Source organism: Phocoena phocoena, chromosome 14, assembly GCF_963924675.1.
Source record: "Phocoena phocoena chromosome 14, mPhoPho1.1, whole genome shotgun sequence".
NCBI classification, from domain to species: Eukaryota; Metazoa; Chordata; class Mammalia; order Artiodactyla; family Phocoenidae; genus Phocoena; species Phocoena phocoena.
Window position 1 is genome coordinate 11531159 of NC_089232.1, and position 22136 is coordinate 11553294.

General features: G+C 41.3%; 1 protein-coding gene across 1 annotated transcript in view; it reads right to left on the reverse strand.

Moving 5' to 3' along the window:
* The window catches only part of ZC3H8 (zinc finger CCCH-type containing 8), a 34526-nt gene extending 18337 nt beyond the window's left edge, over positions 1–16189 (reverse strand). The window contains exons 1-4 of the mRNA XM_065891188.1: positions 16063–16189; positions 12925–13021; positions 2646–2877; positions 1613–1752 (exon numbers count right to left, since the gene is read on the reverse strand). Coding sequence (XP_065747260.1) covers positions 1613–1752; positions 2646–2877; positions 12925–13021; positions 16063–16142 — 549 coding nt within the window. The 5' untranslated portion in view covers positions 16143–16189. The remainder of the gene's footprint in view (positions 1–1612; positions 1753–2645; positions 2878–12924; positions 13022–16062) is intronic.
* Between the last annotated feature and the right edge of the window lie 5947 nt (positions 16190–22136).

Genomic DNA, 22136 nt, shown 5'->3' on the forward strand with positions numbered 1-22136 from the left:
GCAGGTAAGATGTGGACTTTTGTACATCAGTTGAAAAAAATTAATGTTTTGTCAGTTTCAACAGCATTCCATCACTGAACATTATGAATATTTTATTGTACCTTGCCCTCATTTTAAAAAATTAATTTAAAAATTTTAAAAGGAAAGCACCACTACTTCTGATTAAAAAGTGAAGTCTAAGAACAAGGCTCTTTAGAACAATGGGGACAAACCTCAAAATCGTAAGGTAAAGCAAAAGTAGTGTGATCTTTCATTTCAGTGAGATGCTCACTACGTGTGAGCTGAGTGTACTGACGAGCTCAAATTAACAAACATAATTAGAAATATACCCTCAAAAATGGCAATAAAGGTATGAAAACAAAAGGGGAATTTCATTTGACGTCTTTAGAAACATAAATCACTTTTAGTGTGCTAACTTGTGGTACAACTTACAGCTTCTACGTACCATATACCCGCATACAGTCTTAGGAATTCAGTAAGTACAAAGAAGGGAGCTGGCTGTATATTTATGTGATCTGCTTTGCAATAATGTCAGACTTCCACTTAGCACCATCAAAATTATGTGTCTAATAAATGTCAGTTTTAATTCTGGGTTTTATTTTGATTATGTTATTAAATTCTGACATATATATTTACATTTGTTCCTCATGTAGCAGGGCTGTCAGCTTTGGCTGAATAATCATTTGAGTCAATCTAAACCAAACGAAAGGGGGGACTTTGCTTGTGGTCCAGTGGTTAAAACTCCACGCACCCAGTGCAGGGGGCCCAGGTTGTCAGGGAACTAGATCCCACATGCCGCAACTAAAGATCCCGCATGAATCAACTAAGACCTGGCGCAGCCAAATAAATATGTAAATAAATATATTTTTTTAAAAAAAACAAAGGAAAGGGAAACTGCCTGGGTCTAGCCCCGCCCTGGCCCTTGTAACTACAGGCAGTTACCTAAACCCTAGGGCTTCGGATTCCTCCTTTGTAAAACAGATTTTACATAAATACATTTCAATCTATAATATTTGGTATTTCTAATAGCTTACCACCCTCAACTCTTGCCTCCTGAACCAAGCCTAACAAAAAAAAAGGTGGCCATCCAGCTTAGAAGCCCTCAGAAAAGCAGAGTCCAGAGGAGTCACTTATTGTTCTACCGTGATTACATCTGCAGACCAAGAAAGAGGAACTTCTACAAAGCAAAACCAAATTTCCAGGAGGGTAGGGAGTGTCTGATAAGGTCAAAGCTCAAAAATATTCATTTTTAATTTCCAAAGGGAGTCAAAAACCAACAGACCAGGGACTTTAAGAGTAGAAACTCTGTAAGACTCTGTGGCCTTTGGAATGTCCTCATGGCTATCTTATTATATTCTCCCTGCCTCCCATATCTGTTTTTGCACAGCCCTCAGAAACCAGGGAGCTTGTGTGCATGTATACAGGGGCAACAGGTACGACACTAAGGCCTGAGTGGGCGCTGGCAGGTAACGAGTGTGAGGGAAGGCCGCCCAACAGTGAGAAAGAAGAACCTACGGAGTCCACTGGAGGTAAGAGGAGATCCCATTGGGGTGCAAGATAAAAATCCAAGGGCAGGCAGTGCCCTCCGACAGACAGGCGTATATTCTCATACCTGTTCCTGTGAGCCACTCTTCCTCAGGGAAGCGTTGGATCCTTTGTCTCCAGTGCCAGGCCATTTTCGCTTCATTTTCTTCTGTTTACCATTGTTGCGAACAGCTTTAAGGTTTTTATTTTTATTTTTTTGTTTAACAGCTAAAAGCAAGAAAGTTCAATTTAAAGGTGATATAAAAGTCCAATAGCAGTTTACTCTTAAGAATTATATTCTCTAACAATCCAGGAAAACTTCTCCACTGCTCGAAGCGTAATAACTAGGATGATGCGGACCTGTCTTTCTAGAAGCTCTTGGATTAATATACTGTGGATCCCAAATTAACTCTTTGTGGAAATGTATAAGGTATTATTGGGGAAAAAAACAAGATAATTCACGAAATCAATCTTGCTAGCCATCAGCCAGATCCTTCTGAAGTGTTCCGAGTACAATGGATCTAAGTAGGAACTGCTGTAGCACTGTAAGAGTAAAACCTTCAAATGTTTTAAATGACCTCATATATGGCTGTCAGATTACTCCCTGATAACATTTTATATATTAAGTTTATCTATATATCCATTTTAAATAGAAGAACATTTAAAGAGGGGAAAAAAATAAAATGAGAAGATTAAGAATTGCATTTACAATTGTCATTTGTTCTCCTACCTGTGGCTTAACTTTCCTTTTAGTCATCTAAAAGAATATATTTCTGAGTTTAGTCGGACACACTACCATCCCAGACATTAATTAAACCCATTCTTCTTTAGAGGACAGCGAACAGGTATTTCCTGTCCTTCACACATGCTGAGGCCAGGGATTTAGCATTCTCCCTTTCAAAGCAGTCACGTCCTTTGAAAACCCTCCTGCACTCTCCGGTCCTCCCGCAAACTAAGCGTTTGTACACCAAGTGACCAGCTCACATTTGGTGTAAAGATCCAGGAAAACGTGATCTTATCATGAGATAAAATGCAAGCGAACCCCTCCCCGCCATCCATATGTGGACAAATGTGACTGCTTCTCTAGATAACTTTAAATGATAAAATACTCTTACCTTTACCTTTCTGGGTATCCTTTGCTCCCTCTCTCTTCACAGATTCTTCAGGAAGCGATAAGGATTGAGCAACATTTGCCATCTCTTTAGCTTGTATATATTGTTGAAGCTCTTTAGCAAAATTATCTTCTGATTCCTGACTGCAGATATCATTATCACTATATACATCATAGTCCTTACTTCTTGATTTTCTACGTTGCAAATTCTTCCGTGATGTAGAGTTTCCAAAGTGCCTAAACTAAGTGAAAATGACATTTTCAATTTTTAAAACCTAGCATGATTCAAAACAATCTGGTTATAAAGAAGCAAAGACTGGCCATGATCACTGTTGAGGTTGGGAGATGGGTACATAGGGGTTTCATATGCTATTCTTTCCGTTCTTATGTATATGAAATTTTCCAGAATTAAAAAAAAAAAATCTATCCTTAAAGATGGTTTGAGGGAAGATTCTGAATTTGTATACTGTACTTTACTGAATTGAAAGACTAAAGCCCCGGGGGGTGAGATGAATTGGGAGATTGGGATTGACATACATACACTAATCTGTATAAAATAGATGACTAATGAGAACCTGCTGTATGGCACAGGGAACTCCACTTCGCTGTACGGTAGAAACTAACACAACAGTGTAAAACAACTATACCCCAATAAAAGAAAAAAAGAAAAGAAAAAAGAAAGACTAAAGCCCTATGTCTTAATTATTTGATATAAAGGAACTACAGAATTATAGTTCACATTTTATTTCTCCCTTTGCATGGACTATACTTTTAAACGGTTTAACTCAATAGATCGTCATTTCATAAAAGAACGAGTACACTGTAATGGCCCAACTGAAAATCCGCTATACTAAGTAAGATACATCACACATACCAAAGCCTATTTTTTCCCTATAACTCACAGCACTGGTGGCATAGGATGTGGCAGCAATGATGAGAAGAAAGAATTGCCCCATTCTCTGTAATTAAGTTAATTTTACTTTCAGAAATAGTCTTCTAACTGTTGCTGGAGCTGCCCCAAGGTGACAGCTACAAACACAGGCATCCACTGGAACAGGAACTCAGGTATGGCCGCTGACCCTGAAGCAGCCCGAGGTGATCAAAGCAGACAACTTAAAGCGCTTTGCATATAAAAATTTCCAAGTACTGGTTACAGAGGTATCTATACTTGGTGACACAGGTGTATCAAGCTGTATAATTACAACCAGTACATTTCAATTAAAAAGTTTATTTTTAAAAAGCCCAACTGCCAAAGGGCTCCTATTCTGATCTCAGGAAGAGATGATACGTCTGTCATTAAATTGGCCAGTTATCCTGCTCCAGAGCTTTTGGGCCTGGTCTCATCTACCCTCACATAACTGAGGAAGGCAGCAAAGGAGAATCACAAAATATACTAGGTGGTCCAGTTTAATGGTTTACCTTTGATGGTTAACTTCCAAGCTAGAAGCTGTACCACTGGAGGGTTGACTATGGCCTAGAAAATGAATTTGCCCCCTGCTTGAAGAGTCCGAACAAGCTGAGAAGGTTGCCTAACCTGACAAGGGCTTCACTGTACATCTTATTTTCATTACACCAGACAAGACTACCAACCAATCCAATCTTCAAGCCTCCAAGTTTCTCATCTCTGAGTCCTCAAGAAAAGAGCACCCTTTTCCAACATACCATAGAACAAACTCGTAAACAGCTTCGGTTTAGGCGTTAGGCCTGGCCTCCTGCTTTTATAAATAACGTTTTGCTGGAACAGTCACACTCATTCATTCATTAATCTATGGCTGCTTAGCTGTGACAGAGACGATATGGCTCACAAAGTCAAAAAGATGCACTTATCTGGTCCTTTATGAAAAAGTTGGCTGACTCCTGTGATAATTATGTTTACCTTGGTTTTGGCCTTTAATTTTATTTAGTAGGCACAGGGAGAACCAAAAAATCATTCAATATGCAACAGTTCACCTCAATCAAACATGAGATTCTATTCAGTGCATCTGAATCAAAATATTACGAGGATCCAAATGGGTGATTACGTGTTCCCCCTCCCCCGCACAAGATGCGGAGGCCTGCAGTACTGAGCAGTAGTACAAGTAGTAACAAAACTGACTTGTTTGTATTAAATGAAGAGATGAGATGACTTGGCAACATTATAAAACCAGGACAATCATCAACTATGTTGTTTTACTACAGAGAAGTATTCCTAATTGATATGATTCTTTTCAGAGGGCACCGAAATACACAATATACAAATGATTGCTTAAATACTTTTCTTCATGCAGCTAACTATAAACTCATTGCTTCGATGTCTGTTGTTCTCTATATAATTTGGAAAGTATAAGAACACGATATTACAACTGTTTTATGTTTTATAAAGGAGTCTACATAAAGTATTTTTCTTCTTTTTTAAGTAAAAGATTTTCTTGCATTTGATTCAGGATGGTATATAGAACACGTATGGCCTCCTGAAATTCCACACAAATAAAAGTATAGAAATATAAAAATTAATAGTCCTAAAATAGTGTGTGTATAGGAGACGGGGAATGAAGTACACTCATTAGGAATTAAGAAAAGTTCAACAAACTCCTGGCAAATTTTTGACAAACAAAAAGCAAGTTATAATTTGGAGGTTGGGCTTAGGGTGCAGTGTGAGAAATAGGGCTATAAATGAGAATGACTTAAAATTCTACATAAAAACAAACAAAGCTATTGTAACAAATTATCTCTGCCCACCCACCCCCCACGCAGAATACAATCAAACAAAAATTTACCCTGGGCAGGGGACTTCCCTGGTGGCACAGTGGTTAAGAAACCGCCTGCCGATGCAGGGGACACGGGTTCAAGCCCTGGTCCGGGAAGATCCCACATGCCGCGGAGCAACTAAGCCTGTGCGCCACAACTACTGAGCCTGCACTCTAGAGCCCATGAGCCACAACTACTGAGCCCAAGTGCCACAACTACTGAACCCGCATGCCTAGAGCCCGTGCTCCACAAGGAGAAGCCACCGCAATGAGAAGCCCGTGCACCGCCACTAAGAGTAGCCCCCACTTGCCGCAACTAGAGAAAGCCCGCACACAGCAACAAAGACCCAATGCGGCCATAAATAAATAAATTTTAAAAAGTTATTAAAAAAAAAAATTTACCCTGGGCAAAAAGAGAGCTATTCGCTAAAGAAATGTATTAAAATGTCTGATAAAAGGCAAGTCTTCTTGTATGGGTACTAAGACCCCAGAGTGAATTCCTCCATATTCTGACATTTGGGAGCAACTCCCACGAGAAAAGCACTCTATCCACTCACTCTATATCGAGGGTTCTTAACCTGCTGTCCAGAGATGGCCCCACCCCGCCCTGCCTCTGGCCAAGGGTCTATGGATAGAATTCAATGAACTTGGAGAGTAATAAAAATCACACATTATTTTCATCAACCTCTAAACTGACATCTGGCATTTTCTTCTGCTTTGAACCACAGCAACAAACCACAGTAGTATTAGCAGCAGCTGCGACTGTCACCACTAGAAATCACAGGCACTTTCATATATCACAGTTATTGCAGACCTCAACATATCTTTTATGTTCATCACTATGTCAAAATTACAATAATTAGACCTAACGCTGGATCTTACTAGTTAGTGCATTTATAAAGAGCGTATTACTCTTACCCCATTTGTTCTTTAATATTTTGATGACTGTGTTTCAATAAGATCAACTTCCATTGTAATCCAACGTATTTTATACACTTAAAAACATTATCATAAGGGGCCCATGGGCTTCACCAGACTGCCAAAGGGGGTACATGGCACAAAGAAGGTTAAGAGCTACTATGCTGCTGGATACCTAGAGATGCACACGGCCCACTCACGTACCGAATGCCCCATCAGGCTTTCCATTTAGAAGAGAGGCCTATGGAGACACAGACCTACCAACAGACCAGCAAAGAACATCCATCAGCTCTCCAGGCCTTTCTTAAATCAAGAGACATAAAGAAAAACAAAAGCTAATAATGAAATCTAAAGCAGTGGTCATTAAAATATAAACAAGGGCCACATCTATCCTGCTACCTGTTTTTGTAATAGTCAGCAAGCTAAGAATGGGCTTTACATTTTTTAAATGGTTGGGGGAAAAAAATGAAATAACATTTCATGACACGGGAATTATATACAATTCTAATTTCAGCATCCATAAAGTTTTATCAGAACACAGCCATGCTCACTCATTTACGTATTACACTGGCTGCTTTGAGAGCTGAGCAGATGCAAAAGAGACCGTAGGTGTGGCTGTGGCTCTCTCATCACTTTACATTCATGCTCAGCATACCATGAATTTCAGTGACAGGTATAACTTTTTTTTTTTTTTTGGCGGTACGCGGGCCTCTCACGGCCGTGGCCCCTCCCGCCGCGGAGCACAGGCTCCGGACGCGCAGGCCCAGCGGCCATGGCCCACAGGCCCAGCCGCTCCGCGGCACGGGGGATTCCCCCCCGGACCGGAGCACGAACCCGTGCCCCCCACATCGGCAGTAGGACCCCCCAACCATTGCGCCACCACGGAAGCCCATAACTTTTTGTTTGTTTGTTTTTGCAGTATGCCGGCCTCTCACCGTTGTGGCCTCTCCCTTTGCGGAGCACAGGCTCCGGACACGCAGGCCCAGCGGCCATGGCTCACGGGCCAAGCCGCTCCGCAGCATGTGGGATCTTCCCGGACCGGGGCACGAACCCGTGTCCCCTGCATCGGCAGGCGGACTCTCAACCACTGCGCCACCAGGGAAGCCCGCCCATAACTTTTTAAAAAAATACATTTACTTATTTATTTATTTATTTTATTTTGGCTGCGTTGGGTCTTCGTTGCTGCGCACGGGCTTTCTCTAGTTGCTGCGAGCAGAGGCTACTCTTTGTTGCAGTGCGCAGGCTTCTCACTGCAGTGGCTTCTCTTGTTGTAGACCACGGGCTCTAGGTACGCGGGCTTCAGTAGTAGTGGCTCGCGGGCTCTAGAGCACAGGCTCAGTAGTTGTGGCGCACAGGCTTAGTTGCTCCGTGGCATGTGGGATATTCCTGGACCAGAGCTCGAACCCATGTCCCCTGCATTGGCAGGTGGATTCTTAACCACTGTACCACCAGGGAAACCCTGGCAGTTATAACTTGACAGCATGTTGAATACGTCACATATCACCAAGTCATGATACTTTTTTGTTTCATTACCAGTGCACACCCACCATGTCAAAACATGAAAAGCAGACTTTGAATGCCATGCATTTAAGACACAGTAAAGTGTGGATTATTTTACTGTCAAATTAGGTGGCAAAGCATTACGGTTATTACACAATGATACTACAGCAGTGCTGAAGGAACACAATATATGTTGACAATAAGCATTCGTCATAATAATCCCAACTCACAGGAAAGCCATGGTGAGAAAAATTAGAAAATATAAGCAAAATATCTCATCACAAAATTATTTCCTCACAAAAATCAAAAATGAAAATGAGGCTGCAATCAAAGTAAGTTTCTGAGTGGCTCAGTTGTTAGCCAAAGAAAGCTGATGGTGAGTTAATTAAATCATGTTTGATTGCAGCAATTGAAGAACTGTCCAGAGAAAAAGTTGTTTAAGAAAACTGGCCTTTTGGCAACAACAGTTTCTCAAAGACGTGAGGGAACTGGGAGAAACTCTGACAACTAAAAAAAATAAGACAAATGATATCAAGTGGTTTTCCTTGGCTCTTGATGAGTTGACAGATGTTACTGACATCGCTCATATCACTGTGCTGTCCAAAGTTACAACAAGAAGCAAGAGCTCCATTCTCACGCAAATTTGCAGTAGATTTATCTTCCAGGCTCAAACTACAGTTCCAGCAGTGTTTTTCAGATTTTAATGTATATGCAGACGAAATCGCTATTTCAAAATCCATTTAACTGTGCAACTGAGGAGTTATCACCTAACCTTCAATTGGAAGTAATTAATCTGCAGTGTAATGACAGGCTAAAAGACAAATCTCAAGAGAAAAATCTAATAAAGTTTTAAAAATGCCTTCCAAGCAATGAATATACTCAGTAACAATCATGCTGGTGAACCGATAAAGAGTTTTCTGCAGTACCTGCAGTAAAAAAAAACACCTTTAAAGATGAAATGTATAGAGTCTAATTACAGATCAGCACTAACAGATGAATCTTTGCAATCAATTTTGACAGGGAACACTAACTTTGAACTCCAGTTAAGCAAATTATTACCCCAAAAGAAGAATCCCCTCATTCTCACTAGTAAACCTGTACAACAAAAACCTCAATTATTATTATATGTTAAATTCTGTCAATAAAAATGCTGTGGAAATTTGTTTTCTCCCACTTGTTATATCAGTAGCTACACTCTACCTTCAATTTTGCTTTTGGCTTGCAAAGCCTATCTTTTACAGAAAATATTTACTGACTCCTGATCTAGAGAATAAAACAAAAAAGCAGTAGAAAGAGAAAACCTGATCCAGAAGAAGCAAATACAATTCAAGGAAAAGAAAAGAGCACAAAAAATTTTAAATAAATACACAAAGATATCAGGATGGTATATACATATATTTTTTTGCAGTACGTGGGCCTCTCACTATTGTGGCCTCTCCTGTTGCGGAGCACAGGCTCCGGACGCGCAGGCTCGTCAGCCATGGCTCAAGAGCCCAGCCGCTCCGCGGCATGTGGGATCTTCCCGGACCGGGGCACGAACCTGTGTCCCCTGCATCGGCAGGCGGACTCTCTACCACTGCGCCACCAGGGAAGCCCCAAGATGGTATATTTTTAAAAAATGCTAGAAAGCTATAACAACAGAACAAGAAAGAACTCTTGATAATTATGATTTACGAAATGAAGATAAATAGAAATAGAGGAAATGTCTTAGAATATAAAGAAAAAAGGCAAAGAGAATAAAAATAAAAGATATTCCTTGTACATGAAGGGTATGAGTAAACAGTCTCACCAAACACTTAAGCACAATGAATGAAAAAAGATTCAGTCTCTAACACCACCAAGAGAAGACTCTAAAAGCTTCCAGGGAGAACAGGATACTTAACAAAGTAACTAGAATTAGATTGCCAAGACTTCACACTAGCAACACTGGACAGTAGAAGAAAATGGGGCAATAAGCTCAATCCGAATTCTATTTCAGCCAAATTACCTGCCAGCTATGAGACTAAAGTCAAGATATTTTCAGAAATGTTACAAGAACTCAAAAGTTTAATTCCATGCATTCCTATCTAACAATGTATGCCAGCTAAGTGAGAAAACAAGTTAGAAAATGGTGCTTAAAAAAAAAGGAAAGGATGTAATTCACAATAGCCTCATCAGACACCTAGCAATACATCTAACAAAAGGTATATAAGATGGAAGACATCTACAAAGAAATTATAAAACACTGCTGAGATAAATTAAAGAGGAGTTAAAGACTGGACAATCCAATATTCTAAAGATGTCAGTTCTCTCCCAAATGACCTAAAGATTCAATGCATTCCAAAGTGAAAATCCCAACAGGATTTTTTGTGGAACTTGACAAACTCGTTCTAAAGTTTATATGGCAATGCAAAGGGCTAAGAAGAGCTGAGACGGTTAAAGAAGAAAAACAACGTGAGAGGACTTGCTTATCTGATATCCAAACTTATTATAATAAAACTGTCGTGATCAACACAGTGAGGCCTTGGGGGAAGGGACAGACATATAAACCAGCAGATGAGAAGAGAGAGTCCAGAAACAGACCCATCAGAACACAAACACTTGATTTTTGACACCAATGACACTGCAGACTCATGCGGGAAAAGACAGTTCTTTCCCCCCAATGAATGGTGATGGAACAATTGGGTATGATAATGAAAAAAAAGTAAAATGAAATTTGTCCCCTCTACCTCACAGTATACATAAAAATCAATTCTGGGTGATTATAAACATAAATGGGAAAGAAAAACAACAAAACTTCTAGAAGACACTGTAGGGAAATATCTCTATTACCTCAGGGTATTTAAATAAAACATATAAAACATTAACTATAAAGGAACAGATTAATAAATTTGAGTACATTAAAATTATAAACCTTTCATAAAAACTGCCATTGACTGGAAAGAAAGCCACAAAATGAGCAGATACTTGCAACACATAATCCACTAAGAAGGGGAAAAAATCCCCTATATATCCAGAATAAAGAAAAAAATGAAAAAAAGACTTAAAGTGGCCCACAAAAAAGGCAAATCCAAGTTGGACAAACATGAAAAGATGCTCAATAGTTATCAAGAAAATGCAAACTGAATGACAATGAAGATATCTCACCAGATGGCAGAAAATAAGAAAGGTAACGAATATCAAGTGAGCAGCAGTAGAAATACAGCCTCTCATACACTGCCTTTGGGAATAAACATCAGTAGAACCACTCTGGAATATAGTTTGTCATCATGGTAAAGGGAAAGATGCTTGTACTCTAAGACCCAGCAGTTCCACTCCTAGGTAAATGTAGAGTAGATGTGCAACAGGATACAAGTGAGAGACGTAGCAGCATTACCCATAACCCCCAAAACTGGACATGAGACCAAATGTCTACCAATCGCAGAACCTAGTATATTCAAACAATGGAATGCTATACAGCTAAGAAAATGAACAAACCAGTATACGCCACTTGTGTATACTATGTATATACTACATGTATATATCGGGTATACTATGACTCTTATAAATATAACGTTGAGAAAAATAAGACAGCAAAGAGCACATACAACACTATTCTATTTCTATAAAGTGCAAAAACAGGCAAGAGAAAACTGCATTCTGAAGCGTAACAGCATTAGTAGTAAAACTGTAAAGAACAAGGAAGTGATTAGTACACAAGTTCGGACAGTAGTTATCTCCAGGAGGAGAAAAGGGAATACAACTGAAAAAGGAGGCATCAGAGGCACTGTGGTTAAAGCTTTCTTGACTTGCACAGTGTCTACTTGGGTGTTCTTTTTAATTAGCTGTGATACTATACATTTATGTTTTACACACTCTTAAGTAAAGAGCCTGGCCTGGAGTAAGCCTACTTAGAAATAATCTAGGTATCCATCTTCTCACAGTATTGTTTCTGGGAAACTCCTCAAGATAATTGTAGAAGGTTGTACCTGTCTATCTCCTGTATGGGGTTAAACATGGACTGGGGAACTTTAAGTGGGCATGAAAGACTGGGACCTACATGACTAAAATAGCATAAAAAAGGTGTGGGAAACCCAAACTGCAGTTTCTTGGTGTCCACCACAGCTCTCGTCCACAGCAGCCATATATGCCCCAAAGGGCAAAAGAAGTTACGTACTTGGGTAGCTGAGAGGCTTCCTGAGGAGATGAAGATGCTGTACCTGCTGGATTTTCTGTCCTGTATCCTTTTATAAAGCTGAGTATAAGAATATCACATGAAAGCCCATGTGTGTCTTGTGAGTCTCATTGCCAATTTGAACCCATTCTTTTGCAGTGCGTTAAAATTCACAATTAAAAAAGTTCAAAAAGAGAAAAAGCAAGAAAGATGCAGATATTGGCGTTGCTGTGGGTTGACTGTGTCCTCCCCAAATTCTTACGTTGAAGTCCTAACCCCTAGTACCTTAGAATGTGACCTCATTTGGAAATAGGGCCATTATATGTAAAATTAGTTAAGATGAGGTCATTAGGGTGGGCTTTAACCCAATATGGCTGGTGTCCTTATAAAAGTGGGAAATTTAGACACAGACGTATTCACACAGGGAGAATGCCCTTCAAACATGAAGGTAAAGATCAAGATGATGCTTCTGGAAGCCAAGCCAAGGAAGACCAAAGATTGCCAGCAAACCAACCAGAAGCTAGGGCAGAGGCATCGAACAGATTCTTCCTCACAGCTGTCAGAAGGAACCAACCCTCCCGACAGCTGGCTCTTGGACTTCTAGCCTCAAGAAACACAAGACGATAAATTTCTGTTGTTTAAATCACCCAGTATGAGGTACTTTGTTATGGCAGTCCTAGCAACTGAATACAAGCTTCAAGCTATAAATCACTACGGTTAGTTAAGTTTAGCAAATCAAAATTTTTAATCTAATTTGAAAAGAAAGAAGATTTTGAAACCGTTAACAACCATTTCAAAGATAGGGGAAACCAAAATACAGACAATGCACTAGAAACAGTTCATGTTAAACAACAAAGTTCTTAAATGATTAATTTTTTTTTAAGTATAACAAGGTTTCCTTTGATATAAGTAACCTGGTCTCAAATGCTGACTAAAAGGAGACAAACAGGATCCCTAATCAACTTCTCACAGCCATTTCTGTCTGTTTTTTCAATACACCAACTTAATCTTACTTTTTTGGAAATTTGCTCACACTTCAGTTTTACTTTCCATTTTATTTTCTCTTCTTGTGTTTCTTCAACTTCTGTATCATCTATTTCACCATCGATTCTGCAGCAAAAATATCAAATAACACAGACGGGTTTTTCAACATGAAAAGGGTTCATACCACAACATTAAAATTCACTGCTTTGGTTTACCTTCAACTTGCCCTCAAAGAAATTCCAAATTCAAAATCTACCCCAAATATTCCAGAGAAACATTCCATCATTACTACTCAATGATGAGTAGTAAATGTCAACACATGTTTATGAGTAAACTGCAAAGCTGAAACTTTATATTACATAACCTTAATGTTCAACTATTAGCAGCTATATAAATCATCCATTCATTCAACAAATACTGAGTATCCACCGCACACCAGGCTCTGGACCTTAAATCCTGGAATACAACAATGAAAAAGACCTTGTTCCTACCTTCTAAGAACTTTCTATCTACTTGGGAGGAAAAAAGAAAGCAATTTCCGTATGGTCTGCTAAGTATCAGTGCATACATGAGGAACACTTAACCTAGATTTGGGGGCCAGAAATTTTCCTAACCTAAAAGATATGTAAGGGCTTCCCTGGTGGCGCAGTGGTTGAGAGTCCGCCTGCTGATGCAGGGGACACGGGTTCGTGCCCCGGTCCGGGAAGATCCCACATGCCGCCGAGCGGCTGGGCCCGTGAGCCATGGCCGCTGAGCCTGCGCGTCCGGAGCCTCGGCGGGAGAGGCCACAGCAGTGAGAGGCCCGCGTACCGCAAAAAAAAAAAAGATATGTAAGAATTAAAAACAAAGAGGAATGTCAGGGAGAAGAGTATTTCAGGTACAATGCAGGGTGCCTTCCGAGGTCAGGAGAGAACTAAACTTATATTCAAGTGGGAAGATGAAAAAGAAAAGTTGTTGTCAGGGTCATTAGGACTGAGAAGCTGAACATGCATAGATACCATCTGAGATGATTACTTGAGATTATTCCAGCAAAACTAAAAATAACCTAAGAAAGATGAAGATGGGATGGGAAATAAAAGAAACAAAGAAGCCAATAAAATGTACAGGTAAATCTACATAATGGTTGATGCTATAGACACAGAAGTCTGAAGACAACTGTGTCTCAGCAAGTAGTGATCAAAAGATAAAAGCTTAAGATCTGAGTTGCACGCCAGATAAAGGCAAGGACTAGGCAATGTGTATGTTCTCAAAAGAACATGTTGCGAGGGGAAAGGCACTGCTAGCACTGGAATGTGAAGAGTGGTTTTGTGCTTCTTTCAAAGTTACAGGAGGAGCTCAGGCTTCACAGCCTCATCCAATCCAACAGTTTACTACGCCGATCTGTCCCCAGTCAGAGCTTCAGTCACGTCCATCAGATAAGAGACCAAGGTGTGCGCCTTCTACAGAGGCCATCGTTACAAGAGCCAATAAACCAAATGCTGTGGACTTTCACTGTTCTAGTTTTCAGTAATCAATCATCTTACGGAGTAGGAAGCAACCTCTCCTTAGGCAGAGCGATAATGACCACAGCAGCAATTACAGCAGCAGCTGACTCTTGCATTACGCTTACCCTGTGCCAGGCGCTGTTCCATGCACATTACACACATCACAACAGCCGATGACATATATACTATGGTTTAAAAGCCCATTTTACAGATAAGAAAACGGAATACGGAAGGCTTATGTAACCTGCCTCAAATCTAGCAAATGGTGGAGCTGAGATTTGAGTCCAGGCAGCCAGAGCCAACTTCCTATTCAAAATATGCACCTGGATATCTACTAGACAAAATCTTAATATATCCAAAACTGAACTTTATTTCTTTTTTTTTTTTTTGGCCGCGCTGCACGGCTTGCGGGATCTTCGTTCCCAGACCAGGGATTGAACCTGCGCCACGGCAGTGAAAGCGCCGAGTCCTAACCACTGGACCGCCAGGGAACTCCCCAAAACTGAACTCTTGATCTAATCCTCCTGCAATCTTAAACAGCAACTCCAACCTTCTAATGATACAGACCAAAAACCTTGAAGCTGACCTTAACTCCTCTCTCAGACTGCCCATCCAATCTCTGAGGAAATAGTTTATCTTCCAAATATATCCTTACCTGACCACTTCTTGTTGCTAAAACTACGATCCAAGCTACTCTGGCCCCCCCTCCGTTCTACTCTCCACATAACGAGATGGTCCTGCTAATATGTCACTCTCGGCTAAAAACCCTCCAAGACCTCTCACCTCACTCAGGGTAGGAGCCAGAGTCCTTACTACGGCACCTACACAAGCTGCCTCCCCCTCCGCCCCCCATCCCAATACCTCTTTTCCAGTCCCACTGTTCTTACTCCGTGCCAGTTGTCTTTCTGGCTACTTCGCTCCCAACACCCCATCACAGTTAGCTCACTCCACCTCAGGACCTTTATATGGAGTACTCTTCCCACTACATAATCAACCTCTCTCACCTCCTTCAGGTCCCTACTCAAATATTAATGATGTTATTAGTGAGGCTTTCCTTACCTCCCTTACTTAAAAGATCTACCTCCTCCCTACCATCCCATCCTCTCTTACCTCCCTAACCTGCTTCCATTTTCTCCGTGGCAGTCTTAACGCCTTTTTCAACCTAAAGGAAACAGTATATCCCAGTGGAGTTCGCTGCTCTATTATGGTCTTTAGGATCTTCCGATGTAAATCAGGAGACTCTTTATCCTTCACCGCACGTCTTTTCTACCCAAAAGCGCCTAGCACGTGCAATGAGAATGACAAATGATCTCTGTCCCCTAGGAGATGACTGCCTGCAAGGGCAAAGCGCTATGGGGCCGCAGGCGGGTTCCCACCCGGCCGGAGGGGCCGGGGCGCAGAGAAAGGGGAGCATCCCGGGCCTCCCTCGCCGTCTGGGCCGCTCCTCCAGGCCCAGGCTCCCGGCACCGCTGGCCCCGGCGGCCTATGAACCGGGCCCCATCCCCGGCTTCTAACCCCTGCCCCGGAACGACCTGTGGGCGCCCGGCCGTCGCACCGGCCCGGCCGGCCCGACGCGCTCCCCGCGGGACCTGGCGGCCCTGCCAGCGCGGCCTCCCGAAGGAACAAAGGGGCGGAACCTAACTGCATCCCCTGCGTTCAAAGCATGAAAAGACCGGGGGTCACCTTTGGTCAGAGTCCGTGGCGGGCTTCTTGCCGAGAGCCGGGTTGGGGGGTTTGGAGAAAAGATTCTCAAAATCCATCATTCTAGTCAGAGCCCGACAGCTACCGAGGAACAGGCACGGCGTGAGGAGGGCGCCGCACACCACTAGAAGGACGCCGCGCACCATGGGCAGGACGCGCCGCTCATGCGCTTTTCCATCCCCGGCTCTGCGCACGCCCGCTCTCGCCCCCTCCCCCGCGGCCCTGCGCAGGCGCCGTCCTCCTGGCCGTTTGCGTGTATACGTCTCGACACGTTATCTCAAGTATTTAGTAAAATTTTAAAACGTAGTCCTCCTTTATTTCCCTTTAGTGAAAACTCTTCGATCGAAGTCACAGTGTTTCTAAGGCATGGTAGCTGACGTTTATTTGAGCGCTCACTTTGTACCAGGCATCATTTCACATTTTCGCTCACCTAATCTTAACAACAGCCCTCGAAGAAATACACTGTTACCTCCCACATTTTCAGATGAGTAACCAGAGCGGTGGACTGATTTTGCGACTTGTAGACTCTTTACAATCTAATTAAAATAAAGATGACTTTAAGGCCGAAAAGTCCACTGAAAGTACCACGTGCTAAGAGAAATGGGTGGAGAGGGTCCAAAGGTTAAAAAAAATTTTTTTTGATTTAAATTAATAAATAAGTAGACAGGTAAAATGTTTTTAAAAGACGCCCAGACTTTAGGAGTGGAGTCCGGGTATCAGCGGGTTTTGGGCAGTTCCCTAGGTGATTCCAAGGCTGAACCTGGGCTAATTCAACAGGTGGGCTTAAGAATGATCAGAGCCAGCTGTGTTCCTGACCTGGGTAGGCATCCCTCCATTTCTTGTTCCCTGTTTTGTTTTTTTACTGTTTGGTTTTTTTTTTTGGGTGGGTGGAGGTGTGTCTGAGTTTTATTCCCATCTGGTTAATGAGAATGGAAATGCTTGTTCCGCTTTCCTCTCAGACTTGCAGTAAGATCCTGAGAGCAAAGAGTTGAAAGGCTTTGAAAAATGTCAACCACAGAATACACCTAAGATACTTGTTTTTCCTCGTTCTAAGTCTCTGCCACAGTGAGGCCTTGGAGTAGGGTTGCCAGATATCACAAATAGAAATACAGGAGACACAGTTACATTTGAATTTTGGCTAAGCTACAAATAACTTTTTTACATTTTAGTATGAGTACGTTCCAGGCAATATTTAGGACTTATACATATATACGAAACGCTTGTTTGTATTTTATCTTGGCGCCTCTTTCCCTGCTGCAACTAATAGGGGTGAGGGCCCTGGGCTCTTCACTGGAAGCTGCACACCTGCGGGGCTATCTTTGTTTGGGGGATTTTTTTTTTGTTAACCATCATTGTGAAGGAAGGCATTTCTAAATCTCTGATTTGAGGTGGGGTCCTGTGTAGCCAGCCCAAGCCAATAAAGGGCTGTAATGAGTGGTTGCCCCTCTGCTCTGCCAGTCACTGATTCTCACTGAGTGGAGAGTTTGCTTTTAAAATTCAATGAAGCAATATCCATTTATTTAGATTTTCTTTCATTTCTTTCATCAGAGGTCTGTAGTTTTCCTCATATAGATGATGTACATATTTTGTTAGCTTTACGCTTGAGGGTTTTTTTTGTTTGTTTGTTTTGTTTGGTGCTAATGTAAATGATTTTAAGTTCCCATTTCAGTTGTTCATGGCTAGTATGTAGGAAAGCAATTGACTTTTGTATATTAACCTTGCTTTAATTGCTTGTTAGTTCCAGGATTTTTTGTCAATTATTTGGAATCAGCAGTTGCCAAGTGTTGGGTTGGGGGTAGGGTAGGGAAGGAGGAACAAATAGGTAGAGCACAGCAGATTTTTAGAGCAATGAAACTATTCTGTATATGGTAATGAGGGACACGTGTTACTATGTATTTGTCAAAACCCATAGAATGTACAACACAGAGTGAATCCAATGTAAACTGTGGATGTTAATGTATCAATATTGGTTCAACAATTGTAACAAATATACCAAACTAACATAAGATGTAAATAACACATAAGATGTGTTTTGGGGGGGCAAGGAAACTTTGTACTTCTCAATTTTTGTATAAACCTAAACAAAGTCTATTAAAAAACAGTTGATAGGGGCTTCCCTGGTGGCGCAGTGGTTGACAGTCCGCCTACCGATGCAGGGGACATGGGTTCCTGCCCCGGTCCGGGAAGATCCCACATGGCGCGGAGCGGCTAGGCCCGTGAGCCATGGCCGCTGAGCCTGCGCGTCCGGAGCCTGTGCTCCGCAACGGGAGAGGCCACAACAGTGAGAGGCCCACGTGCTGCAACAACAACAACAAAAAAAAAATAATAATAATACAGTTGATAGGGGGCTTTTGTGAAATGAAGATGCCCAGGGTTAGTTGGGGGAAAAAAGCGTGGGTACTAAGTGCCAAGAGGATTCAGAAGAGAAAAAAGCACATTGGTTGGGAAGGCTTCTTAAAAGGGGTATATTTGAGCTTGGTCTTGAGGTAATTTCCATTAGAAGAGATGAAGTTAAATGGGCATCACACGTGGAGAGAAATGTATCAAGGCAGGAAAATAAAGTACAGTTTGAAAAATGGGGAATTATTTAGTTTTGCTTAATGTAATGCCAGTATAAGGGAATCGTGGGAAAAAACCCTCAACAGGTAGGTTGGACCAATGATAGAGAGCCTGACTTGCTTCTCTTAGTGAAGGACTGTTTGACTCCTGGCAGGAATCAGGGTCCACTTCACAGACAAGACAACGGAAGTTCTTTGAAGCCAGACATCTTCCCCAGAGAAGTTGTACTTTCCCCTGTTGTTTCTATTATTGGCAGTCACCGTCTTTTGTACATGAATCATTACTAAAAATTAAGAGGAAAATTGAATTAAGCTACCTTTAGTATCCTTTCATTGGAGGAAAGTGCTGTATTTCCAAACTCAAATTATAGAACTTCCTGGCGGTCCAGCGGTTGAGACTCCACGCTTCCACTGCAGGGGGTGCGGGTTCTGTCCCCAGTCGGGGAGCTAAGATCCCAAGTTAAAAAAAAAAAAATTATTACCATACATACTTTTTCACATAAAATGTCCAGCATACAGCAAAAGATAGCCAGGCAACCAAAGGAAATTAAAGTGATAGGTTAAAAAAAAAAAAAGCACAGGGGCTTCCCTGGTGGTGCAGTGGTTGAGAGTCCGCCTGCCGATGCAGGGAACACGGGTTCGTGCCCCGGTCCGGGAAGATCCCACGTGCCACGGAGCGGCTGGGCCCGTGAGCCATGGCCACTGAGCCTGCGCGTCCGGGCCTGTGCTCCGCAACGGGAGAGGCCACAACAGTGAGAGGCCCGTGTACCGCTAAAGAAAAAAGAAAACAAAACAAAAAACAACAACAACAAAAAAAAAAAAAGCACAGCAAAATCAGCAAGAAAAACTGACCTGCAAAGTCATCAGACACTGGACTTTTCAGATAAAGACTATAAAAAGCTATACATATGTTTGTGGTAGATTGACTCCCAAATGGCCAGTAGCAAAAATGATTGTAGTGGTAATGAATGTTTCATCGTCAATTTGATATGTGTATGTGTACACATACATGTGTGTGAAATATAAATATGTATATTTTATATAATATATGACATCTTCCCCTCTCCCATTCTCCTACTAACACATGATATATTAATAGCAGTTAACTTTATATCTCATAAGTCAAGTTATTTGATATGAAAGGAGTATGACTGAGCTAAAGGAAAAACTAGAAGAATAAACATCACCCAGAGATGGAAAAGAGCGTTTTTATCCTTTTTAAGGGAAAGGGTTAACATGTTTTTGGCTGAACACTGTGTAGCTGCATCATAATAGGCAAAGGCATGACTTTGCTATTGTTTTTATTCTGGATGGAAGTTAAGTATGAGTTAAAGTGGTAACATATGGGTGCCTCGTTGAAAAGTGTGTACTTGGTGGTTTTCTAGTGTGCTATCTCGGCTGGGCTGCTCTACGTTTTACAGGATTCCTATCCTTGCATGTTTCCAGTTAGAATGGGCTATCAGAGAGATTTTTGCACAAAATTTGGAAGGTGGAAGTGAAACAGCAGTCATATTGTTTTTATACTCAGGAAGTTACTGCAGGGGTGACAGATGCTGGTGCAACACAGGCACATAATCATTTATCTGCTAGTTCACCTTGCTGAAATGGGGCAACAATCAGACCTTCAGCTGACACACCTTGTCACAGATCTTCCTTCAGCTTCTCCAAATTCTGGGCAAGGTATGTTTAGCTCCATGATAAAAGGCACAAGATTCGCCTTCAAAGCACCCACATCATAAAAGTTGGGTGTGGTGAGAGACTAATACAGGTTCTAGTTTGTCCTTAAGGATTCCAGTTCATTTCTACTCTCCTTCTTTACATCCAACTTCCCTTCCTGAACCCTTGCCTTGAAGATCTTAAGTTCTAGACTCAGACAAAAACTCTACAGAGATTATTTTAAACAGTTCCCACAATTGCATAAGACCAACTGCCTGTAAATCTATCTATCTCTTAGTGATTCTGCTTCTCTGACTGAACCTTGATTAATAAGACACTCTTTAATAGAAAACTAGACAGGGTGGAAGAGGAAATTAGTGAACTGGAAGACAAGTCAGAAGAAACTATGCAGAGAGACCTCCCCACCTTTAAAAAAAGAATCTATGAAAGAGACTATTAGAAATAGCAATAATAACTCAAAATGTCTAAATATAATTAATTTTAATCACAAGAAGAGAAAGAGAACAAGGCAGAGGAAATGTTTGAAGAGAAAAGGCTATGATTTTCCAGAATTGATGAAACATACCAATCCACTCATCAAGACACTCAACAAATACCCAGCAAAATAATTAAATGGGGCTTCCCTGGTGGCGCAGTGGTTGAGAATCTGCCTGCCAATGCAGGGGACACGGGTTCGCGCCCTGGTCTGGGAAGATCCCACATGCCGCGGAGCAACTGGGCCCGTGAGCCACACCTACTGAGCCTGCGCGTCTGGAGCCTGTGCTCCACAACAAGAGAGGCCACGATAGTGAGAGGCCCACGCAATGCGATGAAGAGTGGCCCCCGCTCGCCGCAACTAGAGAAAGCCCTCACACAGAAACGAAGACCCAACACAGCCAAAAATAAAAAAAAAAATAAATAAATTTATAAAAAAAAAATAATAATAATAATTAAATGAAATTCATGCCTAGACACATCATAGTGAAATTGCAGAAAAGCAGAGAAAAATTTTAAATCAGCCACAGAAAAAACAAGTAAATGTGTCAAAAAATTAGATGGATTGATGGATGGTTAGAGGGAAATATAGATAACTAGTAGTACACTAAAGCAAATAGAGTAAAATATTAACAAAGTAACAAGAAACAGAAAATTGTGAGAAACCACTGGGGATCCAAGGGTAATGGTGGAGTTTGTGGGAGGAGGTGCTACTTTGAAATGTTGTCCATGGTGGGTGTCTTGGGCTTGGGATGGGGGCAGCTTGGGAGGTTCATGGGAGGGAAAATAAAAAATAAACTTTTTTGAAACAGAATCACGGACATTTGAGAAAATTTGTATTTTCTTAAGCATGCATGGAGTATTTATAAAAATTAATCATGTACATAAAACATCAATACATTTTAAAGAATAGATATTATATAGACCATGCCCTAGAACACATGATAGTTGAGCTAGAAGTTAAGGATGAAAGCTTTGGGCTATGAATTTCAGAGCAAGAAGCCAACAGGAGCCTGTGTTTATAATGACTTCTGTGAGCACTTGCATCAGTCTTGGACTCCTACCTCCAGATATATTGTTATTAAAGAAACTCAAAACCTGTTTTTAGTTAAGCCATATAGCTGAGTTTTCATTATATGCAGTCAAGTTCAATTTTAACCGAGTAGGCACCCTTGACCCCAATTAGTATTTTGATAAATGCAAACTTCACAAGTGCAAATTATTAGACTCTAAGCTCCATGAAAACAGACATCCCAAGTAGTTTATCCACAACTCTGTGCTCAGAAAATAGCACAATATCTAAAGCATACTGACATGATCAATAAATCCTTGCTGAATAAACAAATC